The 10,816-nt window shown below is 40.9% G+C and overlaps 1 protein-coding gene across 1 annotated transcript; it reads right to left on the bottom strand.

Annotated features, from left to right (window-relative positions):
* Positions 1-1,648: 1,648 nt before the first annotated feature.
* On the bottom strand, positions 1,649-10,391 carry LOC125775451 (uncharacterized). The gene is made up of 2 exons (XM_049446095.1): positions 8,824-10,391; positions 1,649-1,920 (listed from the first exon to the last, which is right to left on the bottom strand). The coding sequence occupies exon 1, from the start codon at positions 10,068-10,070 to the stop codon at positions 9,153-9,155; it is 918 nt and encodes a 305-aa protein (XP_049302052.1). The 5' UTR covers positions 10,071-10,391; the 3' UTR covers positions 1,649-1,920; positions 8,824-9,152.
* Between the last annotated feature and the right edge of the window lie 425 nt (positions 10,392-10,816).

The following is a 10,816-nucleotide window of genomic DNA, read 5'->3' as shown; positions in this document are numbered from 1 at the left end:
TATTTTGTGCCCTAGACGCAATAAATGATCGTTGTGATCCTTGGCCTATTAAGGCCCTGAGTTTAAACAGCTCTCCTCGGTGTTCGATGGAGACGACTGCTGTAGGTAGTAGTACTCTACGGTTGTTTTCGCTATGTAGCGTTTGAGTTTTCAATGCCTTTGAGCAGCATGGTGCTTCTTGGCAGTTTTCTGAATTTGTTGTTGCAACTAAACCTGTTGCTCTTTTTATGTTTGCGCTGTTTGGGGGTGAGCTGGAAAAATTGGTAATGTGTAACATCGAATGATGTCGTTTATGGCAATAAACGCAATTAAATTTGCTTTCACAATCTTTAAGCATGTGTGCATGTGATAAGCAGTTTGTGCAAAGTCTTTTTGACTTTACGAAATTGTTTCGGTCAATTATATTTAGTTTCTTAAATTTCTCGCAAGATTTAAGTTTATGTCCCCCTGTGCACAATTCGCATGACGTTTGTTTGTATTGTTCAGATGTGAACGTTTGATTTTTGAAGTAGCTTCTATTTGAATTGTTGTTGCTACTGGCTTGGGATCTTTGGAAGCTTCTAAAGGGTGATTTTTTAAGAGCTTGATAACTTTTTAAAAAAAAAAAACGCATAAGATTTGCAAAATCTCATCGGTTCTTTATTTGAAACGTTAGATTGGTTCATGACATTTACTTTTTGAAGATAATTTCATTTAAATGTTGACCGCGGCTGCGTCTTAGGTGGTCCATTCGGAAAGTCCAATTTTGGGCAACTTTTTCGAGCATTTCGGCCGGAATTTCCAAAGCTGGAATAGTTGCTGGCTTATTTCTGTAGACTTTAGACTTGACGTAGCCCCACAAAAAATAGTCTAAAGGCGTTAAATCGCATGATCTTGGTGGCCAACTTACGGGTCCATTTCTTGAGATGAATTGTTGTCCGAAGTTTTCCCTCAAAATGGCCATAGAATCGCGAGCTGTGTGGCATGTAGCGCCATCTTGTTGAAACCACATGTCAACCAAGTTCAGTTCTTCCATTTTTGGCAACAAAAAGTTTGTTAGCATCGAACGATAGCGATCGCCATTCACCGTAACGTTGCGTCCAACAGCATCTTTGAAAAAATACGGTCCAATGATTCCACCAGCGTACAAACCACACCAAACAGTGCATTTTTCGGGATGCATGGGCAGTTCTTGAACGGCTTCTGGTTGCTCTTCACCCCAAATGCGGCAATTTTGCTTATTTACGTAGCCATTCAACCAGAAATGAGCCTCATCGCTGAACAAAATTTGTCGCGAAACACATTTCGAACCGAACACTGATTTTGGTAATAAAATTCAATGATTTGCAAGCGTTGCTCGTTAGTAAGTCTATTCATGATGAAATGTCAAAGCATACTGAGCATCTTTCTCTTTGACACCATGTCTGAAATCCCACGTGATCTGTCAAATACTAATGCATGAAAATCCTAACCTCAAAAAAATCACCCGTTATTAAGGTCATGGGAAATACCTTTTGGTTTAATTATCTTTTTATCAACTCTTTCTGCGATTTCATATTGGGTAGTTAGGAAATCTTGCATTTGCTGCCACATGGGGCATTTTTTCCATGATGAGAGAGATTGTTCCCATAGCAATAACGATTTTTCTGATAATGCGGAGGTGCATATTTTAGGATGGCACGTCTTTACGCTTTTATTTCTCAAACTGTACTGTGCTTCGCTTTGTCACCGAAGAACGGTTACACATACTTATTCTAACATACATACAATTTTCTCTGCTTACACGCTATGTATTTACTTATATGTATATCTTTTAAAATGGACACATGAACTTGTGTAACATGAATATATGTATGTCAACACAATGACAACCAAGCATGTGTTTACATCAGCGCTGTCCACGGCCTATGCGCACAACAGCGCACGGACAGTGCCAGACACCTCGCACCAACACACAGGGCTAGCTTGGGCTACTGTGGGGGTCAGCAGGTGGCGGATAGTTGAACGGCCTCCAGATATGAAGGTTAGCTGCGAATAACCAATAAGCAGTCCCCGACCAAAGCAGCAGGGATGGAGGGTATAGCTTAAAAGGTTATATCTACCCGACGAAGTCTCTGTGATGGGGCGAACCGACACCGCCCAAAACTACGTGTCAAACAAAGAAAAATCCCGGGAGCGTCGGACTCAGATTGAGCGGCTCATTGGGCAGCGTCTGCCTCCAGGTCAGGAGCGGCTGAACCAACCAACAACATACAGATATTGGAATAATTCTTTCAAAACGGATACCAGACTCTAAGCCCAGTAAGACTCTGGTGGAAATCTACTGGAAACGGTTTTCAAAATTTGCACATTGGAGCTGACAGACCTAGCATTCGGTGACTTTAGTAAGCGGAGTGAAATCTTGCCGAAATGGCTCACCGGCTAATGTTACGTCTGCCTTCCGTCCCGCTAAAACTCCGGCAAGGCCTCGAGGTACGTTCTATGCTTGCCGCCATTGAGTTGGCGCTGCAATTTCGGTTGAGCCTTGCTCCCGATTAACGCTGATCTGGCACTGAACGTATGTACCCATAAGGACCTACGTCAACCCTTGCGTGACCTCCCTGCATTGCAAAGATAACCACGGGATCATCACGGCGATTGCACATAGCGAGCAGAGATAGCGGCCTCGAGGGGGGACCCAACAAAATGAACACCACAAACCATATTAAAAATAACACGGAAGCTGAACTTGAATATGTAAACGAGCACATGGCCTTTAGGCGAAGCTCAAATGTAATGCGAACACCGCCACTACATACCAACCACGAAAGCAGCATAGCAGTGGGTGATGAACAAGACAAGCAGCAAAATGTAACCCCTATAGCAAGGAAACCCATTACTGGCGGAAATATGCCAGCCTTCTATCAACTCGGTGAACAGATTGGCAATCTGGTTACTATGCTCGAGGATGGAAAGAGACGGTCTATCCATCAGGCCATGAGGGACACAATAGGACGGATAACCTCACTATATGAGCTAGCGGCCTCTGAGAGTGCTACCAATCCAAATCCCTGTGAAAGGAGGGAAAACACGTCCCAAACTTCGCCATGGTTTGTGATTGCGATGCAAGCGAAGAGAAAGCTCGAAAACGAGAAAGAAACGTCAAAGAGTAAGAGACGAAAAGACCTTGGTAAAACGCAACAAACGAAAATACCTGACAGGACTCCCACGGATGATCAGGCACCTGAATGGCAACTGGTGAAAAACAAGCGTAATAAGCCGGAGTTGAAAAAAAACCGAACCAAAGGTCCCAAAACGTAAACTGAAGCTCACAGAAGCCCTGGTGATTTCGAAGACCAGTGAGATGTCTTACGCAGAAATGCTAAAGAAAATGAAATCAGACCCCAGACTTCAAGACCTCGGTGACAGCTTGAGCAAAACAAGGAGAACAGCGAAAGGTGAACTTCTCCTAAAACTTAAAGCAAAAACGAAGGAGCCCTCTAAAATACTCAAGGAACGCGCAATAGAGGTCCTAAAAGACATTGCAGAAGTTAAAGTTCTAGCACAAGCAGTCACGCTAGAAATTAGAGATTTAGATGAGGCAACTACAGCCGAGGAAGTATGTACGTCCATAAACGACAAACTTCCTGACGAAGAGATTGTAGAACGTAGTGCCATCAAATCTATGCGACGGCTTAAAGATGAAACGCAAATTGCCATTATTAGTGTCCCTTTGGCAACATCAAGAAAACTCTTAGACGCAAACAAAATAAAAATAGGCTGGATGAATTGTAGGGTCCGGGAAATTACAAGACCTACCCAATGCTTCAAATGCTTCGAGTTTGGCCATATATCGCGTAGCTGCAAAAGCAGCAGGGATCTCACCGGCTCTTGCTATAGATGTGGAGAAAAGGGGCATGCCGCAAAAGGATGCAGCAGGGAGCCACTATGTCTCTTATGCCCACATGGGACAAATAAGCACCCGACTGGTAGCTTTAGCTGCCCAGCTTATAAAAAGGCTGCCGCAAGACCGCAAAGATGAGGTGCCTTCAGTTAAATCTGAACCACTGTTCGGCAGCCCAAGCACTGCTGGCGAAAACCTCTTTGGACCTTAATACAGACGTACTCTTACTTAGTGAACTATATAAGACACCAAAAAATGACGATAACTGGGTCGAAGACAAAGATTCGAAATCTGCGATATGGACATTGAACAATATTCCTTTTGAAAATACTCAGACCATTAAAGAAAAAGGTTTCGTGTACGCAAAGATAAAGGGCATACATTTTTATAGTTGCTACGCCGCTCCAAGCCTATCCCTTTTTGAATTCCAGGATATGCTCTTTAGGCTCACATCGCGCGCAAGAGGAAAGACACCGCTGGTCATTGCTGGTGACTTTAATGCATGGGCGGTTGAATGGGGGAGTATGATCACAAACGCGAGGGGCACAGCTCTACTATCATCACTCGCAAATCTTGATCTTGTACTCCTTAACAACGGATACAAGCCAACTTTTATTAAAGGAAGAGCGTCATCGTATATTGACCTCACATTCGTAAGCTCGTCGATTGCAACCCAAACCTCATGGAGAGTTTCGGACGTGTATACACACAGTGATCACCAAGCTATAATTTTTGATATCAATATACAGAATAAGCAAAACTCTGGTTCTTTCGCACATAAAAGCATAATAAAACGCTGGAGAACAAAAGTCTGTGATACAGAAATGCTAGAATACGCCATTAGCCAAGTAAAAGAGGATTTACAAGGGAACGCTCGGAGCCAGGTACAATACATAACAAAATCACTGGTAACGGTAGCTGATGCCGCGATGCCAAGAAGCAAAGACGGAGGAAACAAAGCCCCACTATACTGGTGGTCCGAAGAAATAGCCCAACTGAGAGCTGAATGCCTCAAGTTCCGACGTAGGCAACAACGGGCTAGAGGAAGAGAGGATTTCACGGAACTCCTAATAAACTTCCGGAAAAAAAGGAAGGAACTCCATAAGGCTATAGCCAAAAGCAAAAGAAACGCTTTTAACCAGCTTATCGCAGAGGTAGATAACGACCCTTGGGGAAAAGCCTACCGAATAGTAATGAAGAAAATAGGTAGATCAAGAAGCCCGCCTATATCCCCCGCAATCCTACGTAAGATAGTCCGTAGTTTATTTCCGAGATGCGAACCCATGCAAGCGCCAATTCTTCATATTTACCCGGACGAAATCGCTGAGGTGTCCCACGAAGAAATACTACATGCGGTGAAAAGAATTAAGATAGGCAAAGCACCCGGCCTGGACGGAATACCCAATTTCGTAACTAAGCGTATCATCCAAAGGAAGCCAACACTGTTCCAACACACATACACAAGCTGCTTGAAGGAAGGGATCTTCCCCAAATGTTGGAAACGTCAACGCCTCGTTCTTCTCCCCAAAGGTAATAAACCTCCAGAAGAACCCTCGTCATACCGGCCCTTATGTATGCTTGATACAGCTGGAAAAGTTTTCGAGACAATTATCTGCAAGCGACTCGAGAAATATACGGAAGGAGACGCTGGGTTGAATACAATGCAATTCGGTTTCAGGAAGGGACGAAGCACAGTGGATGCGATAAATGCAGTTACCAAAATTGCGGGAAAAGCATTGGAAGGGAGTAGATGGCGCTGGGGTGACAAAAAATACTGTGTTGTGATTACCCTGGATATCAAAAATGCCTTCAACTCAGCGAACTGGACTCTAATCATTAGAGCCCTGACAGATCTAAAGGTTCCGGACTACCTTATACGAATTGTGGCCAGCTACTTTGACAACAGAGTATTGGTATACGATACAGAATGTGGACAAGAAACATACAAAGTTACGGGCGGTGTTCCGCAAGGGTCAGTTCTCGGCCCTGTACTCTGGAACGTGATGTACAATGGGGTTCTGAGAGTCCCGATTCCAGATGCGGTGAACATAGTAGGTTATGCGGACGACATTGCGGTCGTAGTAGTGGCGAAAACTCTGGATGAAGCGAGGAACAAGTGCAACGAAAGCATCAGTAATATTAAAAGATGGCTCGATAACGCTGGCTTACAACTAGCAGCTCACAAAACGGAGGTTGTTTTGATGAGTAGTCGAAAAAAGATGGAAACAATCGAGATATGTGTTGATGGGCATACAATAAAGTCAAGTCCACATTTAAAATATCTTGGAGTAACCCTAGATCAAAGACTTTCGTTTAAGCAGCACTTAATGGCCACACACACCAAAGCGGCGAGGTCCGTGTCGGCAATATCAAGAATAATGCCCAATATGCGAGGCCCCAGACAACTAGTCAGGAAGCTGCTGACAAGTGTCAGTAGCTCCATCATTCTTTACGCGGCGCCAATTTGGATATCTGCTATTAAACATAGCTCATATATGAGAGGAATTGCTTCGGTTCACAGACTGGCGTCATTGAGAACTTGCTGTGCATTCAGAACAGTATCGGATGATGCAATCCATATTATATCTGGAAGACTCCCCATAGATATAGCAGCAGAGCGCTGCTCATTAGTTCGAGCCATGAGGGCTAGCACGCCACCTAGCCAATATAAGCAAGAAATGGAAGAAATTAACGAAAAATGCCTCCGAAAATGGCAGGAGAGATGGAATACTTCAACGAAAGGAAGGTGGACCCACTCTCTGATACCCAATATTAGAGAATGGGTTACGCGAGATCATGGGGAGGTGAACTACTACCTCACACAATTTCTATCTGGCCACGGCTGCTTCAGAAGCTATCTGTACAAATAAATATAAGCATGTGGAATCACCACTCTGCATGCACTGTGAAAATGACATTGAAACGGCAGATCACATACAGGTGGAATGTGTTCGCTTCCAAAAGGAAAGGAAAATACTTTCAGATAAAGTAGGAAAGCCCTTACCCATACGCTCAAGGGATGTGGTAAAATTTATGCTAACATCCCACTTAGCATGGGATATGGTATGTGGGATAATAGCATATATTATGCAAAGGCTGCGTGAAGAGGAAATCAGGGTAAGACCGAGAGTGCAGTCCCGAGAAGCTGCAAACGTATGACAAAATAAGGAGCTATATATAAAAGAGATGTTATATATTTAAACAATACCTGCCCTGCGAAGGAAAGCCTATAGGTAGTTCCGCAGGGAAACACAGGTCTGTGGGCAAGGGGGTGCTTTAGCACGTATGCGCTGTATGCGAATCGGGCATAATTGTTAGTACGGGCCAACAATATCTTTTGAAGATTTACACCCACCTTTGGCATATCCATAAAAAAAAAAAAAAAAAAAAAAAAAAACCTCGCACCAACATGTCGCGACAAGTGTCTGTGAAAACACTATCGCGCAACTGTATTCAACTTCGTAGGCAAGCAAAGCAGAATTTTTTTTATTTTATTAAAGCTTACATAATAACAAATTATTATACAAACTAAAGAACGCAGCGCTAGCATCATAGGCTTTCGGCTGAAAGCAGAATTTAGTGCTCAGTTGACGCTAGAATAACCAACACAAGCATAATGTGCACACAGTCACGTTGGACAACACTGGTTTACATGAATACAAATGAACTTCTTAAGAGAATCAACAGTAACTGAAAACGAATCTTAAGTTAACGGGATATATCTACATTAACCCTTCAACGGTTTACTCGTTTATGTATATTTAAATTAACCCGTCAATGGTTTACTTCTTTATATATAACATAAGTATAATTAGAATAACTTAAAGTTAGGATGTATTATCATACACATAGTACTTATTACTACAATTCGGCCGTCCTGACCATGAGATCTCCTGATCTCAAGCGCATTTATGTCTTAGTGTATAAGCCAAACCAAGGTCGTATGTTTCCAACAGCCCAAACTCCCTTATAAGGAATTCTAGACTGCTGAAAACCTTCGACATCCTCCAATACATATCTGTCGTTACATAAAATTTTTGAAATTTTATACGGCCCCTTAAATTTTGGCAATAACTTTCTAGACACTCTCGCCGTTGAGTCAAAAATTTTTTCACGTCTCAATAAATTTGTCTCTCGCTTCAGCAATTCAACGTCTGTCGGACCTGCGTCTGCTACGATTTTCACTGGCTGCTCTTCGACTTGTTGTATGGTGCTACCATTTTCCATCTGCGCAGCAGCAACGTCGTCCGTACCTGGTACAGTCTGTTGATCTTCAAATATTGGGAGCAAAATTTCGTTAACTTCTGCACCACTTGGACACTCGCCACGTTCACTTGCAGGAACCTCTGTCAACCGCAACACTAAAGAACTTTTGTTACCACTCGATGGTAATTCAAGACGTCGGAGCCAAGCACGCAATTGTGCAACTGTATGGTCTGCCACATTATCCATCTTAAAACTGTTAACTTTTTTGTTTAAATCTTTAAATTGTACACACACTTTACATAAATTGTCTCATAAAATTGTTCGCTTCTTTTTGTTTTTTCACAATTTTTTGTTTAAATCTTTAAATTGTACACGCACTTTACATAAATTGTCTCATAAAATTGTTCGCTTCTTTTTGTTTTTTCACACTAGTACATAAATTGTTTAAAAAAATTTTAGTTGGGCAAATCCCACTTCTGAGATTTTAGGATGGCACGTCTTTACGCTTTTATTTCTCAAACTGTACTGTGCTTCGCTTTGTCACCGAAGAACGGTTACACATACTTATTCTAACATACATACAATTTTCTCTGCTTACACCTATGTATTTACTTATATGTATATCTTTTAAAATGGACACATGAACTTGTGCAACATGAATATATGTATGTCAACACAATGACAACCAAGCATGTGTTTACATCAGCGCTGTCCACGGCCTATGCGCACAACAGCGCACGGAGAGTGCCAGACACCTCGCACCAACATGTCGCGACAAGTGTCTGTGAAAACACTATCGCGCAACTGTATTCAACTTCGTAGGCAAGCAAAGCAGAATTTAGCGCTCAGTTGACGCTAGAATAACCAACACAAGCATAATGTGCACACAGTCACGTTGGACAACACTGGTTTACATGAATACAAATGAACTTCTTAAGAGAATCAACAATAACTGAAAACGAATCTTAAGTTAACGGGATATATTTAAATTAACCCGTCAATGGTTTACTTCTTTATATATAACATAAGTATAATTAGAATAACTTAAAGTTAGGATGTATTATCATACACATAGTACTTATTACTACAATATATTTATCAGAATTGGGTCCCAATTGTCTGTGGGAATATTTTGTGTCGCTAAAACCGACAAACAGTTGGAAACAGTGGATTGAAGTTTCATATATTCTTCACTTGTTTCCTTTTGAATTTTGGGCAAGTTCATTAATATCGTTATTTGCTTATCTACCAGTATTCGCTTGTTTTCGTATCTTGATCTCAGAGCTTCCCAAGCCAAATGGAAATTGTCGTCATTTAATGCGAACTGTTTTACGATGACGCCTGCTTGACCTTTTGTTTTGTATCTGAGGTGATACAACTTTTGAGCGTTTGATAATTTCGGATGGTTTATGTAAACAGCTGTGAACATGTCCCGGAAGGACGGCCATTGTTCATAACCACTATGGAAAATTTCAGTATCACATGCGGGCACCTTGAGGTGGATACCCGAACTTGTCTCTTGATTTTGAATTTGTGGCAGCTCTACTCTCGGAGGTGGAGTAGGTGCAACTGTTTTAATTAATTTTAGCTGATCTGCGATCATAATTTTTGTGTCTTCATACTGGTCTAAGCAGTTTTCAAATTTGGCGTAAGCAGAAGATTTAAAGTTTTCTGGTAGATCTGAATCGTCAGTATCTACAATTGCGTCATATGCAGCCTGGAGACGTGTCCAAAAATTTTCAATTGTTTGGCCTTTTATTTCTAGCGCAGATTCAGAATTTTCTTGAATCGGCGAAGAAGCAAATCGATTGCAATATTTTATTAGACAGTTACTCTCAGAAATGAATTTAGAGTATGATATGTCTTTCCCCCTTTTTTGCTTCGTAGCACCTTCCTTCGAGCGTGTAGCTTCTGCAGGTGTACATGGACTTTTTTCGTCAGAAATCAGCTTTGGGACTTTTAGTAACTGACTTGGTTTAGAGTCCTTTGAGTCTGAGCTCATTTAAAAAATGTATAGTATATCAAAACGAAAACTAGACTTGTAGATGTTTAACAAGGTTTCGTATATAAAATGTTCAATAGAAGACTCTTTTGTATGTAAGAGTTTCAAAGAAAATCGATAAACAGATAAATAAATTATATGCTGAAATTATTGATGAATTTCACCACAGATTGTGTATATGTACAAGTGTTGATGTAATATTTCGAAAGGAAGACTCTTTTGTAAGTAAGAGTTTCCCAGAAAATCGATAAAACAGATAAATAAATTATATGCTGAAATTATTGATGAATTTCACCACAGATTGTATACACATATGTATGTATGTATGTTCAGACGAGAACTCTTTTACGTAAATAAGAGTTTTTAATTAAACTAGTAAACCAAAACGCTTTTAATAACCGCGTATAATCGCGATTTTGTATAACCGGCAACTCTTTTAAGGTAAATAAGAGTTTTTTTTGTTTCGAATTATGCACTTTATTTAATTTCGATTTAATTTTATTTAATTATTTGATATTAACCGCAAAAACAAATAATTTTTACGTATATATATTTATGGTTATTTTATTTTATTATCTGCAAATGAGAGCTCGTTTTAGAGATCACTGTACTTTGTACATATGCATGTATGTACATATGTATTACGCTTTATTATGTTTTTCACAATCCTGCTTGTTTTGTTGATTAAAAACCAAGGGGTATTGTGTGATGTGTGCCAATGTGGTCTTTGAATATATTGTATACGC

The sequence above is a fragment of the Bactrocera dorsalis genome, chromosome 1, assembly GCF_023373825.1.
Source record: "Bactrocera dorsalis isolate Fly_Bdor chromosome 1, ASM2337382v1, whole genome shotgun sequence".
Lineage (NCBI taxonomy): Eukaryota > Metazoa > Arthropoda > Insecta > Diptera > Tephritidae > Bactrocera > Bactrocera dorsalis.
Note: the sequence above shows the minus strand (reverse complement) of the source record. Positions and strands in the feature narration are given on the sequence as shown.

What these genes read in the sequence shown, in the direction of transcription:
- LOC125775451 (XM_049446095.1), bottom strand. Translation starts at nt 10,070, where the DNA reads ATGAGCTCAGACTCAAAGGACTCTAAACCAAGTCAGTTACTAAAAGTC.